Source organism: Lithobates pipiens, unplaced genomic scaffold (genome assembly GCF_037356315.1).
Source record: "Lithobates pipiens isolate NorthernLeopardFrog02 unplaced genomic scaffold, aLitPip1_a1.2 Scaffold_30, whole genome shotgun sequence".
In the NCBI taxonomy this organism is placed as follows: Eukaryota; Metazoa; Chordata; class Amphibia; order Anura; family Ranidae; genus Lithobates; species Lithobates pipiens.
In genome coordinates, this window is record NW_027507791.1 from 13,535,993 (window position 1) to 13,561,990 (window position 25,998).

The 25,998-nt window shown below is 44.2% G+C and overlaps 1 protein-coding gene across 2 annotated transcripts; it reads left to right on the forward strand.

The window, feature by feature from the left end:
* The first annotated feature begins 1,874 nt into the window (after nt 1-1,874).
* Nucleotides 1,875-24,581, forward strand: SPC25 (SPC25 component of NDC80 kinetochore complex). Of its 2 annotated transcripts, none has more exons than XM_077463726.1 (7): nt 1,875-1,943; nt 4,593-4,741; nt 8,571-8,636; nt 10,134-10,280; nt 13,357-13,461; nt 17,852-17,950; nt 24,341-24,581. In XM_077463726.1, exons 2-7 carry the CDS (start codon nt 4,600-4,602, stop codon nt 24,469-24,471), a joined length of 690 nt encoding a protein of 229 aa, XP_077319852.1. In that variant the 5' UTR covers nt 1,875-1,943; nt 4,593-4,599; the 3' UTR covers nt 24,472-24,581. The 2 variants fall into 2 exon arrangements, with proteins under 2 accessions (XP_077319852.1, XP_077319853.1); XM_077463727.1 differs by lacking the exon at nt 1,875-1,943 and adding an exon at nt 1,967-2,041.
* The last annotated feature ends 1,417 nt before the right edge of the window (nt 24,582-25,998 follow it).

Genomic DNA, 25,998 nt, shown 5'->3' on the forward strand with positions numbered 1-25,998 from the left:
AATAGGAAACCTTCATTTTGTTTGCAAATATTAAAGATTCTAACTACCCGCAAGAATAAGTCCTTACATTTAAAGAGCATCTGTCATTTCAGATCCATCATGGCAGTGCCCGTTAGCGGGCATCCACTCACCTGCTGCCGCCACATCCCTCAACTTGTGCCACTGCTGCATCACCAGCCGTCCAATTAAAAGGAATGGGACTGTCGAGTCAACAGCGGGTCAGGGGAGGAGCTGGGACAGAGATGACCGTTGTGCTTTAAAAATGATAATTTCAATCGAGTTGACTTAAATCAAATCCACCCTGTTCAAAGTCTTGTCCAGGTGGTAATTTACTCCGGCTAGAATTGCTAAATGCCCCCTGCCCCCCCCCCCCTTACCTACCCCATCTACAGTGAAGGGGAAGATGGCCTGGCCCCTCACGCAGGGGTGCATACAGCAAAGAGTACAGGCCTCGGGCTTGCATATCAGAAAGCGTGCAGGAGTTGGAGGGTCATGAGTTCATATTGCAGTGAACAAAGCCAGTGCTGAACACTCAAAACCACTGTATGGATGCTTGCAAATAAAGATATCATATTAAAACTTAAATTTTGAAATAAAATAGCACTGTTATACTTTTTATTATATCACAGTGAGTTCAAGGGTAAGGAGTGCACATTACAGAGAGTGCAGGGGTCAGAAGCGCACATTGCAGAGCACAGGGGTCAGGAGTGCGTATCACAGAAAGTACAGGGGTCAGAGATCATGACTTCATATTGCACAGAGTGCAGGGGTCAGAGGTTCATATTGCAGAGATTTCAGGGGTCAGGAGAGAGCATCTTGCAGAGAGTGCAGGGTTCAGAGGTTCATATTGCAGAGAGTTCAGTGGTCAGGAGTGTGTAGTGCAGGAGTGCATATCGTGGAGAGTGCAAGGCTTAGGGGCTCAGAAAGCACGTGGTTCAGGAGTGCGTAACACAGAGCGTTAAGATGATTGGGGTTCACATTGTCGATAGTGCAGCGCTCAGGAGAGCATATCACAGAGAGAGCAAGTGCATAATGCAAAGACAGAGTGCAGGGGTCAGAAGTGTGTAATGCAGAGAGTGCAGGGGCCAGGAGCATGTAATGCAAAGAGTGCAGGGGTCAGGGGCGTGTAATGCAGAGTGCAGGGGTCAGGAGCGTGTAATTCAGAGTGCAGGTGTCTGGAGCGTGTAATGCAGAGAGTGCAGGGGTCATGAGCATGTAATGCAAAGAGTGCAGGGGTCCGGAGCGTGTAATGCAGAGAGTGCAGGGGTCAGGCGCGTGTAATTCAGAGAGTACGGGCGTCAGCAGCGTGTAATGCAGTGTGCAGGTGTCAGGCTTGTGTAATGCAGAGGTCAGACGCATGTAATGCAGAGAGTGCAGGGGTCACAAGTGCATATCATAGAGAGTTCAGGGTCAGGAGTGCATAGTGCAGACAGTGCAAGGCTCTGGGGTTCATTTTGCAGAGAGAAAAGGTCTCGGGCATGCACAATGCAAAAAGTGTAGGGGTCAGGGGTTGATATTACAGACAGTGCAGGGGTCAGGGGTGAGTAATGCAGAGAGTGCAGGGGGATGGGGACTCTCCCTGGGGGAGCTATGTCTGCAGCTCTGTGTAACACAGAAAAATGTAGGGGTCAGTACAGTTGGGGGAGGGGGAGGATGAACTAGAAGGAGACACATAATAAAAATAAAAACAACAGCAAGAGAATGCAAATTCTTCTAACAGCACCTCATTTAGCATTAAAAACAAAATATAAGCTTTAGTGGACTTTTTATATCCCCCTCCTCCCCGCTGACTCTCAGAATCTAAAAGAAAAGAAAAAAAACTGGCGTTTGCCCTTAACAAAGATGGCGGCGCCAGTCTGTCAGCATCGGCTATCTACTCGGTGGTTGACGTTGCGGACTGCGTCAGGTGACGGATCTTCCGCGAGCGGCAAAGTTTGAAGAGGGTGAGTGGAGAAGAGAGGGGGAGAGCCACCGGTACCGGGAGGAGGAGTAGGCGGGATGATCGGTCAGAGGAGGAGGGATCGGGTGATTGTTGCTAGTGGTAACAGCTCTGTCTGCTAGGGAGTTAGTAATGAATGGACTGTGTGTTCAGGGACCCCCATGATCCATACGGACGGGGGGGGGGTCCTGCAGTTGCTGATTCCATAGACATGAATAGGACGGTGGGCTCTGGTGAGGGGTGTGTATGACCCCCCTTCCGCAACACATAGGGGGGTATTAATAGGGAGGGGGATCTGTCCACTGATTGGAGCAGATGTGGCAGATGACAACTCTGTGTTTGTACAGTGGACACATACAGCCTCCACCCTCCCCCTGCTGTGCGCTATTGGGGGGGGGGAGGGGGGGGTCGGTAGTATACGGACTCTGTATACACCTGACTGCCCCCCAGATCCCATTACATTTGTTCCGGGCGGGTGTAAATGGACAGAAGTTCTTTTGCACGCGCTGCTCCATCGGGGGGAATGGACCGTCCAATCAGTCCCATCGGAAGAAGTGGCCTGATCAGAACAGCCATGTGAATGGGGCCTCATAGGACAGACTAGGGGAGGGGTGAGAGGACAGCCTAGTGATGGTGGGTGGGGTTATAATAGGGAATAGAGGGGTAATAAGACAGACGGGGGGTAGAAGTGTATTAATAGAGAATGGGGGGGGGGGGTAATAGGACAAATTAGAGGAGGGGGGTGGTATTAGTAGGAAATGGAGTAGAGGGGATTAATATTAGGGAATAGAGGGGTAATAGGACATACTGGGGGGTAGATGGGCATTATTAGGAAATGAAGGGGTAATAAGACCCCCTTGGGGAGGGGGGGTAGAGGGGCATTATTAGGAACTGAAGGGATAATAGGACAGACTGGGGGAGTGGGGTATAAGGGGCATTATTAGGAAACTAAGTGGTAATAAGACACACGGGGGGGGGGGGTAGAGGGGCATTATTAGGAAAGGATGGGGTAATAAGACACACTGGGGGGGTAGAGGGGCATTATTAGGAAATGATGATGGGGTAATAAGACACACACACGGGGGGGGGGGGGGGGTGGGGTTAGAAGTGTATTAATAGAGAACGGAGGGGTAGTAGGACAGATTAGAGGAGGGGGTGGTATTAGCAGGAAATGGTGGGGTAATAGGAGTAGAGGAGATTAATATTAGGGAATGGGGGGGGGGGGGGGGTTGAGGTAGATAGACATTATTAGGAAATGAAGGGGTATTAAGACACACTGGGGGGGGGGGGGGTAGAAGTGTATTAATAGAGAATGGAGTTGTAATAGGACAGACTGGAGGGGGGGGGTATTAATAGTAAGAAATGAAGGGGCAATAGGACTGTGTGTATGGGGGGGGGGGGGTAATAGGAAATGGCAGGTTAATCGGGCATAGAGGTATTTTTAGGTAATGGAGGGGTAATAGTATAGACTAGTGATGATGGTGGGGGGGGGGGGGGGTTATAACGGAGTAGAGGGGTATTAGGGGACACTGGGGGAGAATAGAGGGGTAATAGGACAGACAGGGTTGTATCTTCCTCTGGGCCCCCAGTGGAGGGGTTCTGGGGTCACTGAGAAAGGAGGGATGGGGTACTGTGTGGTATAAAGCAAATGAAAGTCCCTCCGCTCCTCACAGGTGTGTATTGGATATGTGAGGAGGATTGGTGCAAAGGTTGCCTGTGCAGTAAGCTGGTGTTCCATCAATCTTGTTATGGAAGTGACGTTCTGTCTCTGCCATCTTGGTACACCCCGCACTCGCCCGCTGTAAACCCTACAGTCTGAAGTTGTCAAGCAGACATCTTGTTACACCCACCGAAGTCTTGCATTTCACACTTTTTACCAGTAAACTGAGCTTATATCGTGAAATACAGTATTTAGAAGTCCATGCCACTGTTCTAAAGCTGAATTTTAAAATCAGCGGTGTTCTGTCAAATCAGCAAATCTGTGAGATCAGCAGGCTCGCCGCTGCTTTTAAAATTCAAGAACAAAACGGTGTTACAGACTTCTAAATACTGTATTTCATGATATTAGCTCAGTTTAGTAGTAAAAAATAAGTGTGAAATGCAAGATTTCGGTGGGCGTAAAAAGATGTCCGCTTGGTGACTTCCAAGATGGCCGTGACGGAATGTGGGCCTCTGTTACAAAATTTGAGGGGGTTCCCCAATCTGACGGAACACCGGCACTCCACCGTGGAACTGTACACCCCACTTGGGTGTTTCACCCCTACGTGTTTCATCACTTTACGTGTTTCACCCCACAAAGGGCCTTAATTGTAGCTGGTGTTGTTTATGGGTCTTTGCAGGGAAAAACGCGTAAGAGGACTACACTTGTGATGTTTTACCTGGTCTGCAGTAAAGTGTTCTGGACAGTTCCATGGTGGAGTGGCGGCTTACTATCCAGGATATACAGTGTGGTAGATGACCTGTCCAGTCTGGTGTATTATTTATCTCAGTATGATGTGTATGGGGAGTGATGATCTCTGTCCTGGGGGTGGCCATGTTCCCTCATTACTTGTGCGGGTTCAGCTTCCTCCTCTGGTGCTGTCTCCTCTATTGCCCCCCTCGGAGGGGCCGGCCGGCCTTCTCTCTCACACACCTCGTTGTCTCCTCTCTCCAGGTTCATCATGGCTGGCAAGATGGACGACGAGCAGGCGCTGCTGTCCTGTATGCAGGAATTCCGCAGCCACTTTATCAGTCAGAGCAGCGAGGAGAATTCCATCCAGGAGGAGAGGGATGTGTACAAGGAGTCTCTGAAGGATCTCACAGGTGACCCAACTCTACCCTCCCCCACCTGTGACCCATCCACCCCCCTCTCCAGTGGTGGTCCGCCCCCTGCTCCCCCCCTATTGTGACCTTCTCATTTTTAGCGGCGCTTTACCGCCAATTTCACGGTGCTATTTGGCCACTAGCACAATGCTTTTACCCCCCCCCCCCACTAGTGGCCGAGAGAGGGTTAAAACCACTGCTGCAGCAGCAGAACTATGCCGGCAGTATAGCCGTGCTGCCCCATTGATTTCAATGGGCAGGAGTGGTATACACACTACTCCTTCACCGCTTCAAAGATGCTGCAAGCAGGACTTTTTTTTTTTTACCGTCCTGCCAGCGCACCGATCCAGTGTAAGAGCCCTCGGGGGCTTTCACACGGGAGAGACAGCAGCCGCTCTTTAAGGGCGCTTTGCAGGTGCTATTTTTAGCACTGTAGTGCCTGCAAAGCACCCCAGTGTGAAGGGGGGTCTAACCGTAAAGATGTCCGATTATTCCCTGACGCTGGCGGGATTGGTGGATTCTTATCATGAGCTGTACACACCAAGGGTCAGCATAGGAAGCTTATTGTACGAATGTCTCTGATCAATCAATAGATCTCCTCTATTCCTCGTCTGATGTCACATCTCCTGTGTATAAAAATAAATACGCAAGACTAGGGCTGAAACAACTAATCGATTATGAAATTAACCGATTACTATTTTCATAATCGATTAATCGACCAGTAACATAATGGGGTTAAAATAAAAATAAAATGAGCCCTTTATAGTACAAAAATATAATCACTACTGTAAAAAGTACATTTACTGTTCTACAGTAAAAAAAAAAAAAAAAATGAACCCCTTCCAGAAGTGATTATCTTCTTTTCTTTTTGTACTATAAAGGGCTAACTTTAGTCTTTTTAACCCCATTATGTTACTAAACATCTTAGGCCTGGTTCACATCTATATGTTTATTGGCGCTTTCTGCAGAAACGCACTACAGTTCATTTACATGGTTTCCTATGGAACACGTTCATATCTGTGCTTTTTCCAGCCGCTGCATATTTGGAAAGGGTCGGGGACTTTTAACGCAAAACAGTGCTTTTTTTGGTTCAATATACTTCAATGGAGAAGCTGCAGAAAAGAATGTAATGCGTTTTTGCAGCAATGTGTGTTTTAATCTGCCCAAAAAAATGCAAAAAACGCAAATTGCATTAAAATCACGTGCGCAAAAATCAAAACGCACAGCAAAAAGCACTGCAGAAACAGATCAAAAGCAAAAACTGCATAGGTGTGTACCGAGCCTTATGCTGGCCGCACAAATCAATTTTCATTTGAGAATATTCAGATGAAAAATCTTTGTACATTTGTTGAATGAAAGAATTTTGTTTGAAATTTTCATTTCATTTCTGAACAAAAACCACATACATTGTCTTTTGACCAAGAAGTTTTCTATTATTTCCAAAATTTCCCGTCACTGTGGTTGAAAATGAACGTCAGTTTGACCCACTTTTTTTATTTTTTATTATGGTTATTAACCAATTAATTCGAAATAATCGGCCAACTAATCGATTATGAAAATAATCGTTAGTTGCAGCCCTACGCAAGACCAAACAAATGAATCCAAACTCTTAATGACTCCTTTCATTCAAAACAATATACAGGGGGCAACACCAAAATTAATTAGAGTAGGGGCCTCCAAACTGTGGCCCTGGGCTGTATGTGGCCTGCCACAGGATTTGCATAGATTGAGGATTCAGGTCAGCAGAGGCTGCCTATGGTCTCTGCTTTCACTGTCCAACCTCGTCTCCTGCGTTGCCATCGTCCCTGATGGGGACTGTTATCATTCCTGATGGAAACCCTAATATAGGGGGGAATCTGATGTGTGGAGGACCCAGATGTGGGGGCAAACTGCAAAGTTGCCATCCCTGATTGGGACTCTAATGCAAGGGAGGATCTAATGGGGACCATGATGTTAGGGGGACTCTGAGGGGGGGGGGGGGCTGGGCCTGATGGGGACTCCGAGGTGAGGGAGTCCCAAATGTGGGAGGAACTACGTTGTCACCATTCCTGATGTTAGGGGTCTCTGATGGAAACCCTGATGAGGGGGGACTCCAAGATGAGGGGGACCCAGATGTCATCATCCCTGATGTAGGGGGGGACTATGATGGAATCCCAGATGTGTGTGGGGGGGGGGGGACCCTGATGTAAAAGGGAATCTGAGGTGAGGGGGACCCAGATGTGGGGCGAACTATGTTGTCACCATTCCTGGTGGGGATCCTGATTTAAGGGAGGGCACTGATGGAAATGCTGATGTAAGGGGGGACCCATTAATTTATGGGTTCCCCCTTAAAATTGAAATATCGGCCCCCACTCTGGGCATACAGACTAGGGGTCAACCACTATCGTTTTTTTTTTCTGGCCGCCTTTCAGATCAATAAATGATATTAGGTGATGATATTCTGTACATCACTGTCACCTGCCACCCAGATGCAGTTAGGCACTACTTCTGGCAGCCTCTCCCCAGCAGCGTCCGAGCGGGTAAACTTCCACATGCGGTGCGGGTGGTGACAGATGAGGTAGCTATCTCTCTGCTCGCCCGCAGCTCTGTCCAGAGCAGCCTTCGTGGCCCTGCTGTAGGGGTGGAACAGCAGTGATGCGCGGTGGGCAGGGAGAGATGATGTAATTTCTCTGCTTCTCGCCGCACCGCTGACATTTTGGCAAAGACTGCAGCGAGCACCGCTCAGGGACAGGGGGAGGATGTCTGACCAATATTGGTAAGTTTCTGACCGATGCTGATTATTTGAAAAAAAATTGAAATGTCGGCCCCCAATAATTGGTCACTCCGATAATAGGTCGACCCCTAATACAGACCCTATTAACCACTTGCCGACCTCCGCACACAGATGTACTTCTGCAGAATCTCACAGGCAGGCAAATGGGCATACCTGTACTTCCCTTTAAATCTGCCACCTATTGGGCGCAGTGGCGCGTGCACACACCGTGGGAGTGTGCTTGCGGGTCCCAGGAGCACGATGTTCGCCTGCAGCCCGCGATTGCATTGTGGAGAGGTAGAACAGGGAGATGCCTTTTGTAAACAAGGCATTTCCCTGTTCTGCCTTGTGACATGACAGATCACCGCTCCCTCTCATCGGGATCGCTGTCATGTCAGTGGAAGCCCATCCTCTTGATCTCGTTTACACAGTATTCAGTGCATTTTTATAGCACTGATCACTGAATAGATGACAATGGTCCCAAAATAGTGTCGCAGTCACGATAAAAATCCCAGATCGCCGCCATTAAAAAATAATAAAAATGCTATAAATCTATTCCCTATTTTGTAGACGCTAGAAATGTTGCATTCAATATACACTTATTGTGATTTCTTCTATATATTTTTAGTAAAAAAAAAAAAATACATATCAAGCTTAAGCTGGGAAAAAAGGTTGTTTTTTTAATATATTTTTGGGGGATATTTATTATTGCAATAAGTAAAACATTTTTTATTTTTTTTCCCAAAGTTGTCGCTTTTTTTTGTTTATAGCGTAAAAAATAAAAACCGCAGAGGTGATCAAATGCTACCAAAAGAAAGCTCTATTTGTGAGGAAAAAAAGACGTCAATTTTGTTTGGGTGCAATGTCGGACAACTGCGCAATTGTCAGCGATACGCAGTGCCGTATCGCAAAAAGTGCTCTGGTCAGGAAAGGGGTAAATCCTGGGGCTGAAGTGGTTAAAGAGGTGTGGGTGGGAAGAGGTTATCACAAGTGCATAGTAACATGGACACATTAGAAATATGAAGAGTTGGGGTAACATATTCTTTAATTATTATTCTTTGCGTTTTCTCCTTGCAGAGGTTTGGGCTAGAAAATACAGAGAAGGAGAGATGATGATTACGAAGTCTCTGGAATTCAGAAAAGGTGAGGCGGTGGACTTTGTTGGACTTCTAGCTGGAAAAGTTACAGAATTTTGGTTATTTCAGGTTCCACAAACTTAATTTTGTCTGTTCATTTCTGGGCTGGTATAAACCTTCCTCCCAACCTCCTCTAACCCTTTCTGCATGTTTTTGTTTATTTTTTTTCCCTTGCAAAGCAAGCTATACTAATCTATGAATTCTGCTCAGGCACCTCACCTGACCCCTTTCTGGGTGTGAGGCACCTCTGATCCAGCCCCTGCAGTTGTGCCCACACTGGACAGTCCTGGATAGTCCCCTTCCATTGACATCACTGCTGCAGACTTCTCTTTTGGCTCTTGAGGACCTTCTTGAGTCAATGATGGCAGTGATGTGGACATCCCAAAGGACCCTGGGTCCGGTAAACAGACGAGGAGAGAAGACTCTGAACTGGACCATCACGTGAAAAATTAGGTGCGTAAATAGAACATTTTAGAGGTAGATTTACTAAAACTGGAGCGTGCAAAATCTGATGCAGCTTCAATCAGGTTTAATTGGCAAAGCTTAACTGAAGAAGCTGAAGTTAGAAGCTGATTGGCTCCCATGTACAGCTGCACCAGTTTTAGTAAACTTCATCCTTAGTGATCAGGTAGGAGGGGGTATGGGTAGATCGGGGGAGCCCTGAGAACTGGTTTAAAGTGGAACAAAAGTCCAAAAACTGCCAGCAGACAGGCTTTTATTGTAGAAGAGACATGCACTGTAATAAAATGCTCCTACATGGCTATTTGCCAGGTACATGGTTTTGACAGGAACCCGCTTCAACTTCCAGCTCGGATTGCCGCAGCGAACTGAGCCGGAAGTTCGCTGCACGCCCCCTTTGCCCCGCAGCCTTCTGGGACACATCAGAGGTCCCAGAAGACTATGGGACCATTCACAAGGTGCAGCACGGCCCGCGCATGTGCAGTAGGAAACCGGCTGGGAAGCTGCAAGGCTTCACTTCCTGTTTCTCTTCTGATGCTGGCATATTCACCCGAAGCCGATTTGAAAAATCTATTTGGGTGAGGACATCGCTGGATCCTTGGACAGGTAAGTGTCATTACATTAAAAATCAGCCGCTACAGTGTTTGTAGCGGCTGACTTTTTAAAATGTTTTGGGGAAGACAGGAGCTCAGCTTTTAAGTCTAAACATTTCTTTTTAATGCTTTCTATGCATTAAGATAAAAAAAAAAATGCCCCATATGTCTATGGACACACAGCCTGACTTGGGAGCATGCCCACATGGGTACCTCCATAGCACACAGCTTGCTGAAGAGGCACTTGTAAAAAAAAAAGGAAGGGGTGGAGAGTGATGGCGAGGGACTCCAGAAAGGTACAGCTCATTGCAAAACCATTGCATAGAGCAGGTAAGTATAGAATCCTTTTTCATTGAAATTTAAAAAAAAAATAGCTTTAGGATCACTTTAATAATGGAAAATGATCCTAGAATCCTGTTGAGATGTATTTGTCCTCCAATTCCTGTACATAGATGTGGAGTGGCAGAACAAGCGCACCGAGGAGAAGCAGGAGGAAATCCTACAGGAGGCCGCCAAGCTGAAAGACAACAGGAAGCAGTGTGAGGAGCTGGCTGAGCACATCCAGAAGTTACGGGAAGACTTAAACAAGAAGAAGGAGTGTAAGTTCAATGCTGGGGCTCAGGTTTGGGTCCCAATACCCGACATCCACTATTACTTTTTAAAGGATAACTCCACCATTTAGACCATGTTACACCCATATTTAGAGTGTAGCATGATGTAAATTGCAGATGGACTTCCTCAATGGAACATGAGTACAATGATTATCACACTTGTAGTCCACTGACGCACTTCTCTAACTAAGGCCTTGTTCACATTGAAGTACCTATGCTTACACCCATGCAGAGGCCCATCTTTGAAGGCACAGGTGTTTCATGCACCCGCGTTTATGCAGTTCCATTCATGTCTGTTGGGACACAGCGGATGTACGGACACAGCATCTGCTCCCAATTTGGCAGGCATGCAGGTGTATGTCCTTGAACACACGCTATCAGCTGTCAAATTGGGACCAGTAGCTGTGTTCATGCAGATGCCCTGTTCTAAAAGACATGAATGGGACTGCCTGCACATGGATGCATGAAACACTTATGCATGTCCTGTGGGCAAAGACAGGCCTTCGCATGGGTGTTAGCATAGGTACACCCATGTGAATGAAGCCTAAAAGTCTGTAATGAAACGAAAAAAAAAAAAAGCTGCTCCAGGTGAGTGAGTCTCTGATTAATCCCCCCACACACTAGTCAGGTGCTAGCCCAGCTCGCATGCTGTGTATCATAAGGAAATTATTCTGGACGGCTGCTCTTCCAAAAATCCTTTTATTGAAGCTTCATATGACCAGTGGTTGACAGATGGAGCAGGGGACAAGGAGGTAGACGTGTTTCGTGCAAATGTTAGTGCTTAGTCATTACCATAAAAGTCTGTAGCTCATAACGAACAGGGAGCTGGGGGGAAGGGTTTGTAGTTGCCCAAGATTGTACCCTGATCCACTATATATATATATATATATATATATATATATATATATATATATATATATATATATATATATATATATATATATATATATATATATATATATATATATATATATATATATATATATATATATATATATATATATATATATATATATATTAGTGCGTGTCTAAAATATACTCTATCCAAAAGTATTGGGACACCTGCCTTTTACACACACATGAACTTTATTGGCATCTTAGTCTGTAGGGCAGGGGTAGGCAACCTTAAAGTGGAGCTTCCGCTCATTGGAACCCTCCCCCCCTCCGGCGCCACAATTGGCACCTTTCAGGGGGGTGCAGGTACCTGTACAGTACAGGTATCTGCACCCACTTCCGGCATAGATATCTGCAGAAGCTACGCCCCTTTCCGAAGGTCCCCCGCTGCCTGCTGGTAAACACACGGATCCCAGAGACAGCAGGGACCATCCTTATTGTGCAGCGCGACTCGCGCATGCGCAGTAGGGAACCGGGAAATGAAGCCGCAAGGCTCCACTTCCTGATTCCCATACCCAAGATGGCGGCGGCAGCACCCGAGAGATGATCGAGAGATCGGCTTCAGGTGACGACATCGCAGGCGCGCTGGGCGGGTAAGTGTCATTATTTTAAAAGTCAGCAGCTGCAGTATTTGTAGCTGCTGGCTTTAAAAAAAACAAAAAACGGCGGACTCCCGCTTTAAAGAGGTGGACATCTACCTGAACAACATGGGAGAAGTCAAAAATCACTGAGCAGTGTCGCCTCCTCACACCTGATTTAAATGTCTACCGTACTACCGTGTCGCAATCGCACAGCAATCATGGCTTTAAATAAGGTGGTCAGGAGGCAACATATCGCCTCATCACCACCTGTCAAATACACTCAGATTGCATTTCAGAGGAGCAGCAATGCCTGCTGCACTTGTGAATGAGCCCTTAGTTGCATTTCGCAGTGGCACCATTGGGCTGGTTCACACAAAGTTGGGGGGTGGTAAATCCTTGTGGTTGATTTGTGGCTCAATGTGAAAGCAGCCCTACACTATTATGCCCAGTGTATTGCTTCACACTGACCTGAAGATCTCTTCTTTCCTGCTGCTGGCACCACTCTGGAGATGGCTAGCCATCATAAGAGGAGTGCAGTTGGTATCCCTCTGCATGGGACAGGAGCCGGCACTACAGAGGAGACATCAGCTTATGTGGCTCTTGCTCCCTAGGTCAGACTGCGATCTACTGGTAAATGGTGATCTACAGGTTCTTGACCTCTGCCGTAAGGTTCAATATTGAGTTGGCCCACCCTTTGCAGCTATAACGGCTTCAACTCTTCTGGGAAGACTGTCCACAAGGTTTAGGAGTGTGTCTATGGGAATGTTTGACCATTCTTCCAGAAGCGCATTCGTGAGGTTAGGCACTGATGTTGGGTGAGAAGGCCTGGCTCAGTCTCCTCTCTAATTCAGCCCAAAGGTGTTCTATTGGGTTGTGGTCAGGACTCTGTGCAGGCCAGTCAAGTTCCTCCACCCCAAACTCTCTCATACATGTCTTTGTGTACCTTGCTTTGTGCACTATACGTGTGTGTATGTGTATGTGTATGTGTATATATGTGTATATATGTATATATATGTATATATATATATATATATATATATATATATATATATATATATATATATATATATATATAATATGATTTTTACATAATATTTGCAGAAGTGTGTAAAATATAGAATTTTTTTTTTTTTTCTGCAAATATCAGACCCAAAAAAAAAAACTGGAGTGGGTTTCTGGCTGGAGTTCATCTATAAAGCTGCATTCACACCTGGGCGTTTTGAATCATGGGCAGATTTGCCATGATTCTGCCCACGATTTTAAAACGCCTAGATGTGAATGACCAATCGCACATTTCAGATGTCATTAATTTGAATGGCACCTAAAAGTGCAGTGCTGCCACGTTTGTCACATGCTGCAGTAGTGGCAAACCTCATTACTTAAAGCTTGTTGCTCAGAAATGGTTCAGGAGCTTCTTTTGGGCAACAGGCTTTTTGCGATTTGTTGTGATTTCAGCGCGTTATGCAATTTTATTTTATTTTTCCCGCAATTCAAAATACCCAGCTGTTAATTCAGCCTGAGACATGTTGCTGATGCAGGTTATGGAGGATCATTCAGAATCATAATAGGATTTCCATTTCTGTTTTTAGTGGCACTGGCTAGTAAGAAAGCCAACAAAGAAAAACTGAAGGAACTTGAGAAATCTGCAGCATTATTTAAAGATCGCCTGGGACTGGAGATCCGGAAACTTCGTGGTACGTACAGTTGTGAAGGAGAGCAGTGTGTGGGCTGCCATTCCTCACCTCCTTTTAAAACTATTCCTACTCTGAGTCTTTGAGGTAGGACAAGCATGCACCCAGTGAAGTCAGGACTTCTGACCTGCTTAGTTGTTCCAGTCTAAGGATTGTATGATAACTGGGAATCTAGCCTCTTTAGAAAGGAAGAAAGAGCTTACCAGTGCCTCAATCTTCCTTGGGACAACAATGTTGCGGTTTTCGGAGAATAGATCAGATGTATTTTCGAAGTTTTAGTCCGGCCGCAAGATGCCAGTTTAGTGCCGATTTGTGATTTGGATCGGGCCAGCTTGGGGTGTAAACTTTAGCCAAAAACGTTTCTCTACTTAGTAGCTGAGCTGTTTAGGCCTATGTGGTGGTGATGAAGGGGTCACTTCTGTCTCTGCAACAAAAGAGCTTACACTCTTACTGTCCCACAACACTCGCATTTGTTTTTTTTTATATAGCTCTGACATTCCGCAGTGCTGTATGGAGAACACTGAGCCAATCGCATCATTCTCTACAGCGCAGTCTTTAAGGCAGGGCAAAATGGGCAGCTGCCCTGGGCCCTGTCATTGTTATGGGGCCCAAAGCAGCTGCCTCATGCTTGCCACTATCCTGGTTTAAATTCCTTTGTCCCTTTTTTGAAGTTTTAGTCCTGTGCTGTGTCCCAATATCTCAGTGTGAAGTGAATGCTGCTCGACTCTGCCCTATTGTATACAGATGACTCGCCTGCAGACCCTGTGTTTACATGTAATTAACCGGCATTGATATGTAAATAGAGGCTGCATTCATATGTACATAGCTGCGGCCAGCGGTCTTGATATATAAATAAAGGCGGCATTCATCACCTATACTGACTGCTGCCCACTGGGGAGGTAAAGGGGCATGCTTGAAAGTCCTGCCTGCAACTGCGGTCATTAACCCTAACATCAGCCTGTTGTGCAAAAGCTTGGTGTAGAATCCTTTCATTAACAGTGGTCAGTGTAAACCCCTCCTTACTTTGGTTACTGTGAATGCTTCTATTACATTAGTGGTCAGTGTAAACCCCTATTACATTGGTGGCCAGTGCTGAAACGCCTCTTTTATATTGGTAGTCGGTAAAAAAAGAAAATCAGCATTGCCATTGATCACCTCCTCCCCTCCCCCAGCACTGCCACTGATCCCAGGAGTTCTAGGATCCCTAGAGGTTTTCTGTCTATTGATGGGTCCCCTCACCACCCAAGTCCATGGTGTGCAGGCAGTGAAGAAATGATGTGCAGTAACCTAGCAACCAATCAGTGAGCAGTATTGATATACAGTAATCTCTAGTAACCAATCAACAAGCAGAAATCATGTGCTGTAACCTCTAGCAACTAATTGGTAATGATATGCTGTAACCTCTGGCAACCAAACGCAATCGCTGTCTGATCAGATACAGTAAACCTATTTTGAGTCTATTGTCTCAGGGCAGGTGGAGAGCAAAATTGCTTAAAAGAGGGGGCCCAAGAATTTGTTATTTTTTTGCCCAGGGTCCAATCAATATTAACCCCCCCCCTGGCGGCATTCCCAAATCTAGCTCGGGGTGAAAATTCAGTACCATTAGCGGTAACCCCGAGCCAGACTCGGGATCGCATTGCTGGATCCAGGATGAGCTTACTTACCTTGTCCCCTGGATCCAGCGATGTCTCCCTGCACATCGCCGGGCTCTGTTCCCTGCGAACGTTGCGACGCACAGGGACGGAGAACGGTGCCAAATTCAAAAAGTAAAACACACACTATACATACAGTATAATGTAATCTTACAGATTACATTACTGTATGTTGTTATGTAATTATTTCACATCCCCTTTGTCCCTAGTGGTCTGCCCAGTGTCCTGCATGCAGTTTTATATTATAAAAACTTCTTTCTGCCTGGAAACTGGAGATTGTCCATAGCAACCAAAACTGTCCCTTTACATCAAAAGAGGTTTTAGACCAGCTAGAAAACAGCGCTAATAAATTAGAATCACTCGCAGAATTGAGCGATATCGATTTATGGGGAGATCCGTCATCAAATACTGAAAAGTAATGACAGTGACAATTCTACAACTGAGCAAATTTCAGTATGTTTGATTTTATTACATTATTGAATAGAGGTCGACCGATATATCGGCCGATATTTGGCGTTTTTATTAATTAATCGGCATCGGCCGATTGTGCTGTTAAAAAGGGCCGATGATATGCGTGACTTGCAAATGACTTCAGTAATAGAAGTCAATGCAAGTTGCCTGAAGACAGCAGTGAAGCTACTTGGTTCCTCTCTGGGCAGTCTGCCAAGAAAAGATCAGAGATGCAATGTTTACACTTCTGAATGAACTCAACTCAGTGTGTAGAAGTTCTCAGTTTAACCATTTAAAGACTGAGTGCCCGTTCACAGAGGGGCAACGCGACTTGCAGCGCGACTCAGACACGACCTGCACACGACTTCAGCAGTGACTTGCAAAACGACTACTGTATAGAAGTCAATGCAAGTCGCCTGAAGTCGCCCCAAAAATAGTACAGGAACCTTTTTCTAAGTCGGAGCGACTTGAGTCGCTCCTATTAGAACTGTTCCATAGTACAGAACGGAGCGCGACTTGTCAGGCGGCTAAGTCGTCTGACAAGTCGCGGTAGTGTGAACGGGCACTAAATCTTTTTTGACACTTGATGCTTACAAATAAAAATCCTGTATTTTCTGCTAGAAATTCACTTAGACCCCCAAAACGTATATATATATATATATATATATATATATATATATATATATATATATATATATATATATATATATATATATATATATATATATATATATATATATATATATATATATATATATATATATATATATATATATTTTTAGCAGAGATCCTAGGGAATAAAATAGCGGTTGTTGCAATATTTTATGTCACACGGTATTTACGCAGTGGTCTTTCAAATGTAATTTTCTTAGAAAAAAATACACTGATTTAAAAAAAAAAAAATAAATAAAACCGTTAGCCCATTTTTTTTTCATCCAAAAGTTTTGATTACCTGGTTTGTGTAATAAAAAAAAAAAATTTATATATATATATATATATATATATATATATATATATATATATATATATATATATATATATATATATATATATATATATATATATTCTCTATCATTTTATTTTTTCTAAATTATACATACAAGTGACCTGATTGGATGTTTGTTTATTAAATGTAAGAAATTTTCTGCATCACTTAAGGCTGCTTTCACACTGGAGCGGGCAGGCGTTGACGGTAAAATGCTGCCAGTTTTAGCAGCGCTTTACAGTCATTTTAGCGGCGCTATTCGGCTGCTAACGGGGCACTTATAATCCAGCTAGCGGCTGAGGAAGGGGTTAAATGTGCCCGTGAAGCGCCGCTGCCAAATCGCATTGCAGGTGCTTCGGCAGTAGTGCCCATTCATTTCAATGGGCAGGAGTGGTGGAGGAGCGGTATACACCACTCCAAAGATGCTGCTTGTAGGACTTAACGTCCTGCCAGCGCATCTCCTCAGTGTGACAGCACTCGGGGCTTCCACACAGACTGCAGGGGAGCCGTTTTGCAGGCACTTTACAGGTGCTATTTTTAGCCCAAAAGCGCCTGAAAAACTCCCCAGTGTGAAAGGTGTCTAACTGTTAGATTTTATGAGATGAAGGGAAAAAAATAATCGGCCTAACATATCATCAGCCCAAAAAAAAATCGGCATCATATATCGGCCATCGGCCGTGGCGATTTCTAAATATCGGTATCCGCATCGGCCAGCGAAAAACCCATATCGGTCGACCTCTATTATTGAATCATTTTTATTATTATTTGGTATACTTATTTATAGTTATTTATTATATTATAATTTGATTTAATTTTTCAAACTTTATCATACCCGGGATGTCTGCTAGACTCTGGTTTGGACAGATTTAAGTGAGTTATTCCTAAGAATTTACAGGACTACAATATAAAATGCCAAATTTTCATGCAAAATAATTGTACCGCTTTCAGCACCTAAAATCTAAAATGATCATACCACCAGGGAGGTTAAAGACGGCCCTGATTCCCAGAAGAGCTTGCAATCTAATGCCTTAGCACACTCATACTATTATACGTTTAATATAGCTCTGACATTTCCGGAGTGTATTACACAGAATGCTGAGACCTTCATATCCATCTCTGCACCAGAGGAGCTTACATTCTAATGTTCCAAGCAACCAGTTGGATCATGCTAACATTGGAATAATGCTGTTAGAAAATAAAATTGTGTATCTGTTCCGTTGGGAAGCACAAGCACTTTTTCTTTCATCTTTCTTCTTTTCTTCCTTCTTCTCCCATCCTGCTTACCAAGTGCCATCCTTCTTCCCAGGTGACAAGCTGCAATTTGTCTTCCGCTGTATTAACCCAAAGGACTTGGAGGAGCCATTTTCCTGCATCATTTACTTCAATGAGGAAGGAGAATATAAGCGTAAGTCATGTGATTTGTTATCCCAATCCTTTTCCCTTAGGATGCAAGTGCATGTGCACCCTTCGGTCATAAGCCCTGTTCACACCTATTCTTTATAACACATCACATGACAAAAACATTCTCTTTAGCGATACCGGTTTTATATCTTTTTATTTGTTTAATTTTTTTCTTACGCATGTTAAAACGAAAGGTGTGCTTTTGTGTGTTTTCCGCAACCACAAACGTGATGGGGGAGGAGACTTTAAAATCACTGGTAATGGGGGTGAAACACATGTTGGTGTGACTGTGTAAACTTGAGTAAAAATATTACTAAAGCCTTGCCTTTTTGATAAACTCATTGGTATAGACCAAAAATGGTACATTCCAATAACTGATTACTTCCACTGAAGTCCTAAAAAAAACATTTTTATCTTGCACTCCCTTGCTTTCTCTGCGTCGCTTCCCTGGTTGGGGAACTTTAACTCATAAGGTCACAACTAGTTACTTGATAACTCTTCGGGACTACATGTCCCATGATTCTTGAAACCAGCGTGCCCCTTCATTCATAAACAAAACAAGAAAGAGAGGCGTCTCTGGGTGCAGACTTTATAACAGTTTATTTGATTGATTAAAAGGTAGTAGTAGTAGTAACACTCACATTATTGTAGTAAAAAGCAGGCAAATAAGGTCCCATACAACGGAGGGGGGGGGGAAGCATCGGTGTAGTCAGTCCCTGGGATGGATGCGCCGTTCCTCTGCTTGTCTTAAAACATCGCTAGATGGTTTTCCGGCCGGCAACGGTGGATGGGCGTCAGCACGAGGCTTGGAACGCAAGCGAGACTCCAGGCGAAGGGAGATGACGTCGCCGGACATGTGTCGCGTTTTCCTGAGCTGGCTGGCCGTGAATGACGTGACGGCCGCACTCCTTTGTCAAGCTAATTGGCGGGGACCAGTGACGGAAGATAAAGGGGAGGGGCCAGAACAAGACTTGGCCTCATACAGTGATTAGTTACAATAAATATACATGGCTACACTGCGCAAGACACTAAATCCATATGTAAAACCTATAAAAAAACATGATTTCCTATCAAAAAATAAAATATAGCCAGCAGATCACAGGTAATAATGAAGTTTTACAAAAAATAAATTAATAATAAAAAATTAAATATATAATAAATAATAGAAAACATCTAAAAAAATCAATGTGTGCAATATTGATTTAAGAGAACATATAGTCTCTGTAAAAGCAATATAATCAAATATGAAAAGGAGGACTGGGGGGGGGGGGGGGGGGGGTGGGTTCCATTTGATCGAGATAAATGTTATGAAAGATTTTTTTTAAATAATCAGAGTATACAGGCAAACCATACCTACACATGAGAGTGCATGTATGGAAACATGTAGGGATAAGTAATGCCTAATAAGGAAAGGTTTGTCAATAAATGAACCGTGTGTGTGTATATGTATGTATATGTGCAAGGTGGTATTAGTATATAAGCAGAATATGTATAAAAGGACCATATGGGCATACTATATATAAAAGGGAGAGAAAACGGGCTATTCATTATAATGACACTAAGAGGGAATCGGGGGGGGGGGGGGGGGGTGAAGGAAGGGGGAGGGAAAAGAGAGGGAGAGCAAGGGGAAGGGAAACTGGAATAATAATAATAGTGGAAGGGAAATACTAGGGGGGGGAAGGGCAGAAATAAAAATGGGGGGGGGGGGGGGGGGGGGTTATATTTAGGTGAGGACAGAAATGGAAGTACGGGGGCGGGGGGGGCTACTAGCTCCATGAGGGAAATGTGGAGGGGAATGTAAAATGAACCTATAGATAGTATAATGAGAAAATTAAATGTCATGAGGAATGTAATGTAGACATATATGTAATGTATGAGATACTATATATAATGATTATCTTAAACAGATAATGGTGTGACTGACAGGTTAATGAGCAAAAAAGGGAGACGTTAAACATTAAAGGATGGTAGAGACTTCAATACATTCAATCCTCCAGGTGCAAGGGCATCTAGGCGGTAGATCCAATAAGTCTCTCTCGCGCAAAGCTTTTTGAAGCGTTCGGCCAAGGGGAGAGACTTCAAGATTTGTTCTATAACCCAGACTCTTAGCCCGGAGGTGGACCCTCGATGGGCCACCGCAAAGTGTCTAGGAACACTATGTGGGTCCGTTCCACCTTCAATATACCTCCTGTGTTCTCTGAACCTCTGTCTGAGAGGCTGGATAGTCCGGCCAACATATATAAGGTTGCATGGGCAGATGAGGCCATATACCACATAATCAGGCAAGCAATTATAAGGGTAAGTGCAGGAGGGGGGGCTGGAGTAGTTTTTAGTCTGCTGGGGGCAACTTTGTTTTTAAGATTTGGAGCCCTACGATATGTAACTTTCGGACGTGGGGGGAGACTAGATTTGAGATGGGGATCTTGTTGCAGGATGTCCCAATGCTCAAACAGAATTTTTTCAATTTTTCTGTGTTTTGAGTGAAAAGTAGTAATGAAACTGCCAGAACAACCTCTGGGTGGTGGGTGGACTTTGGTGGGTTTTCCATGTAAATAAAGTTTATACGCGTGGATCTGTGTGTTTAAATGCACAGATCCACGTCCTGTCAGTGGAGAGGAGACCGATGGTGTGTTCCCAGTACAGAGGAACACCGATCGGTCTCCTCCCCTTGTGAGTCCCCTCCCCCCACAGTTAGAATCACTCCCATAGGGAACGTATTAACCCCTGCAGCGCCCCCTGGTGTTAACCCCTTCTCTGCCAGTCACATTTACACAGTAATCAGTGCAATTTTATAGCACCGATCGCTATGTGATTGGTCCCAAAAAGGTGTCATAAAGTGTCTGCCATAATGTCGCAGTCATGAAAAAAATCGCAGATCGCCGCCATTACTAGTTAAGAAAAAAAAAAGCCATAAATCTATCCCCTATTTTGTATATGCTATAACTTTTGCACAAACCAATCAATAATCGCTTATTGCGATTTTTTTTTTTTTTTTTTTTTTTTTTTTTTTAAATTGGATATTTATTATTATAGCAAAAAGTAAAAAATATTTATTTATTTTTTTCAAAATTGTCGCTCTTTTTTTGTTTATAGCGCAAAAAATAAAAACCGCAGAGGTCATCAAATACCACCAAAATAAAGCTCTATTTGTGGGAACAAAAAAAGATGTCAATTTTGTTTGGGTACAGCGTCGCACGACCGCGTAATTGTCAGTTAAAGCGACGCAGCGCCAAATCGCAAAAAGTGCTCTGGTAAGGAAGGGGGTAAAATCCTCCAGGGCTGAAATGGTTAAAGAGACTATATGTTCTCTTAAATCAATATTGCACACATCGTTTATTATCGGAGATGTTTTCTATTATTATTATATTTTTTATATATTTTTTTTATTCATTTATTTTTCGTAAAACTTCAATTATTATTACCTGTTATCTGCTGCCTATATTTTATTTTTATTTTTTGGTATGAAATGTTTTTTTTTATAGGTGTTACATATGGATTTAGTGTCTTGCGCAGTGTAGCCATGTATATTTATTGTAACTAGTAACTGTATGAGGCTAAGTCTTGTTCTGGCCCCTCCCCTCCCCTTTATCTTCCGTCACTGGTCCCCGCCAATTAGCTTGACAAAGGAGTGCGGCCGTCACGTCATTCACAGCCAGCTCAGGAAACGCGACACATGTCCGGTGACGTCATCTCCCCTCGCCTGGAGTCTCGCTTGCGTTCCAAGCCTCGTGCTGACGCCCATCCACCGTTGCCGGCCGTAAAACCATCTAGCGATGTTTTAAGACAAGCAGAGGAACGGCGCATCCATCCCAGGGACTGACTACACCGATGCTTCCCCCCCCCCCCGTTGTATGGGACCTTATTTGCCTGCTTTTTACTACAATAATGTGAGTGTTACTACTACTATTACCTTTTAATCAATCAAATAAACTGTTATACAGTCTGCACCCAGAGGCGCCTCTCTTTCTTGTTTTGCTTCTAGTATCCCGGGAACATGGTTTCTGTTTCCACCGGACGGCTGCCGTAACTGTGGACTTTGCTACCCCCGGCCCTTTTCTTCTCTTCCGCCCCCCCCTCCCCCTTCCCTTGTATCCAGTCCACTTACATCGTGCCTATTTTTATTACATATGTATATAGAACGGACCTATAGCCTCTCATGTGCTTTTAAGTTCTATGTCTATTCAACACTGTGCCATTTTTTTTTTTTTTTTTCCTTTTTTTAAAATTATTGTAGATTATTGTCTTATTTTTTGCGCCATTTACTTGTATTTCTCCCCCCCCCCCCCCCCCCCCCTTCATTCATAAAACTTGGCTGATGTGAAGATGCTATCTGAGATTACGCACACAAGGCTTGCCTTTGCTCCTTTAAGGGAAATGATTGGGAGTCACCCTTAATCAGAGGCGTGCCTGCAGTGTGTTGTCCTCTTGTGCATGTCGGGATAGGTAGCTTCCTCACGTAATGGGAGCATAAGGGTGACACTGGTGGGGCTCCTTATGACCCTGCAAGGCAGAGGGGAGACCAAAAAACAGCAAAGTGAGAGCTGTGATCATGGGGATGGCCAAAACATGTAAGCTTTAAAAGAGGGAGGATCTGCATGCAATGTGTTAATATCTGCAGCTTAAAACATAAAAAAAAAATATATTTAAAGGTTAAAGCGGAGTTCCACCCAAAAGGGGAAGCTCCGCTTGCTTGCTTCCTCCCCCTGGCACCTTTGGCACCTTTCGGGGGGTGAGTGTATACCTGTCAAAACCAGGTATCCACTCCCCACTTTCTCGTAAGTTCGCTGCAATTTTTGTGCGGCGATCAATGCAATGTAAGGCCCCTCCTCCTTCCCCCGTCCCTGCCTTCTAGGAGACACACAGGTCCCAGAAGACAGCGTAACCATTCAATAAGTGCAGTGCGACTCGTGGCTGCACAGTAGGAAACAGGCCGTAAAGCTGCAGGGCTTCACTTTGTTTCCCCTGGTAAGATTGCCGGCACCCAGAGCCGATGGATGGCTCGACTAGGGGTGCTGACATTGCGGGCTCCCTGGACAGGTAAGTGTCCTTATATTAAAAGTTAGCAGCTACAGTATTTATGGCTGCTGAATTTAATTTTTCTTTTTTTGTACAGGCTGGAACTCCTCTTTTTAATTTTTTTTTAGTTTTTTATTTTTTATTTTTTTTTTACGTTTTGGGAAAAAAATAATAAATACACATATGTATTTTTGCTTTTGTGCTGCCCTAGGCAAGACTAAAATCAGACGCCACATCGCGGGAACCCTGGATAGGTAAGTGTTCATATAGTCAGCAGCTGCAGTATTTGTAGCTGCTGATTTTAAATTTTTCGTAAGGAGGGACCAAACCTCCTCTTGGTGTTTCAGTCATCCAGATGCATTAGTGATAGTCCCCTCATCTGATGTGCCCTCACCTGGGGGATAAGACCAATCAATGTTCTATACATGCTTTTGCCGCTCTCTGGGAATCTTTTATGCGGTTTCACTCCTTTGCTGGCAATCCTGAATTTAGAATCCTCCTTCTCTTGCACTTGGTGCCGGTATAAGACAATCGGACAGTATTTCCATGGTATGCGAGCCTCAGCATGATGACAGATTGGCCCCTCCCCAATCGGATGTCCTCGCTGTATTTTACTTTTCATTTTTATTTTGACGCTTTTTTTTTTTTTTTAAATAAATTTTGGGTCATTTTTTGTTTCCTATTACAAGGAATGTAAACATCCCTTGTAATAGAAAAAAAGCATGACAGGACCTCCTAATTATGAGATCTGAACAGGGGCTATCTTCTGCTCAGTCGGCAGCCAGGCATCCACGGGAGAGGACGCGATCGTCTCCGGCAAGTGGCGGAGACGACGGGAGGGGGGGTGGGCACCTCTTCCGCCGCCGATAAAAGGGATCTCGCAGCAAATCCACTGCGGAGACCCCTTTTATCTCAAAGAGAAATACACGGCGTTCCCCGAAAATACCAGGGGTTATGGCGCTGCTGCCATAACCCCGGTATTTAGAGTCAAAGTACCGACATACGGGTGCGTCGTTTTGCATAAAGTGGTTAATGTCCCTTAAATGAACATTGAATCCCACAGATGGGGCTGAATGGGCACTTATTTCTAAAATGTTTGTCTGAAAGGGGAACACTTTGCTGAGAAGCCTCTGGTTGAAACTGGCATTACCCAACTCTTGAGCTGCACCTTAGTTGGGGTACCAAGTATTTAGTCTCGCTGTCCATCATGGGTGAAAGGTAGATGCCTTGCTCAAAGAAGCCCTTTCAATGTGCCTCCTTATTCACTGTGACAATGCAGTTAGAGCGGGGGTGCAATGGGCAGCCATCTTTTTTCTATACACTTTGAATGAGGTACGGTATGCTGTGGACTTGACATGGCTCTCTCCTCTCTTGGCAGTTGAAGGCTGTGATCCGCCTTTGGAGTGTATTGCAGAGTATGAGAAGAAAATCCGGGAGACCAAGAACTTCTCAGCATTGCTCGCCAACCTGCGCAAATCCTTCGCCGCACTGTGTGCTCAGGCAAAATAACCTGTGTGTGTTGTGTATACTGTATATATGTATAGATTTCTGTGTTTCTTTACCCTGTCTGAATATGTCTTTGTTGTGTTTAAAGTTGTAATAAAGTTTTTATCTCCTTGGCTAATTTATTTATTTTAACCACTTTCACTCCAGAAAATCCCCCCCCCCCCACCCTATCCTTCATGACCAGGCCATTTTCTGTGATACAGCACTGTGTTAATTTAACTGACAATTACGCGTTTGTGCCACGTTGTACCTAAAACAAAATGTATGTCCTTTTGTCCCCACAAATAGAGCTTTCTTATGGTGGCATTTGATCACCTTTTTGCGTTTTTTGATTTTTTTTGCGCTATAAATAAAAAAAAGACCAACAATTTAGAAGAAAATATATTTTTAAAAAATTTCTGCTATCCGATAATTTAAATAAACCAAAATTTCTTCTTCAATTTAGGCTTTTTAGTACATACAGTGCCTTGCGAAAGTATTCGGCCCCCTTGAACTTTTCAACCTTTTGCCACATTTCAGGCTTCAAACATAAAGATATAAAAAATTAAATTTTTTGTGAAGAATCACCAACAAGTGGGGCACAATTGTGAAGTGGAACGAAATCTATTGCATAATTTAAACTTTTTTAGCAAATAAAAAAACTGAAAAGTGGTGCGTGCAAAATTATTCGGCCCCTTTACTTTCAGTGTAGCAAACTCACTCCAGAAGTTCAGCGAGGATCTCTGAATGATCCAATGTTGTCCTAAATGACTGATGGTGATAAATAGAATCCACCTGTGTGTAATCAAGTCTCTGTATAAATGCACCTGCTCTGTGATAGTCTCAGGGTTCTGTTGAAAGCGCAGAGAGCATCATGAAGACCAAGGAACACACCAGGCAGGTCCGTAATACTGTTGTGGAGAAGTTTAAAGCCGGATTTGGATACAAAAAGATTTCCCAAGCTTTAAACATCCCAAGGAGCACTGTGCAAGCGATCATTTTGAAATGGAAGGAGTATCAGACCACTGCAAATCTACCAAGACCTGGCCGTCCCTCTAAACTTTCAGCTCAGACAAGGAGAAGACTGATCAGAGATGCAGCCAAGAGGCCCATGATCACTCTGGATGAACTGCAGAGAACTACAGCTGAGGTGGGAGAGTCTGTCCATAGGACAACAATCAGTCGTACACTGCACAAATCTGGCCTTTATGGAAGAGTGGCAAGAAGAAAGCCATTTCTCAAACATATCCATAAAAAGTCTCGTCTAAAGGTTGCCACCTGGGAGACACACCAAACATGTGGAAGAAGGTGCTCTGGTCAGTGACACGAATACAGTGATCAGTGCTAAAAAAAAAAAATGCACTGTCACTGTACTAGTGACACTGGTAGGGAAGGGACTAAAATCAGGGGAGCGATTCAAGGGATTAAAGTGGATGTAAACTCTCATCCTTTCTAAACTTCTGCAATATTGGTTATCTAGAAGGATATACATGCCTCCTGCATGTATACTTATCTGTCAAATGTCTCCCCTCTGTCTGCTATGAGGCCCGA

Coding starts and splice junctions, on each gene's coding strand:
- SPC25 (XM_077463726.1), top strand. CDS start 4,600: ATGGCTGGCAAGATGGACGACGAGCAGGCGCTGCTGTCCTGTATGCAG. Junction 4,742..8,570: donor GTCTCTGAAGGATCTCACAG/GTGACCCAACTC, acceptor TTCTCCTTGCAG/AGGTTTGGGCTAGAAAATAC. Junction 17,951..24,340: donor TGAGGAAGGAGAATATAAGC/GTAAGTCATGTG, acceptor CTCTCTTGGCAG/TTGAAGGCTGTGATCCGCCT.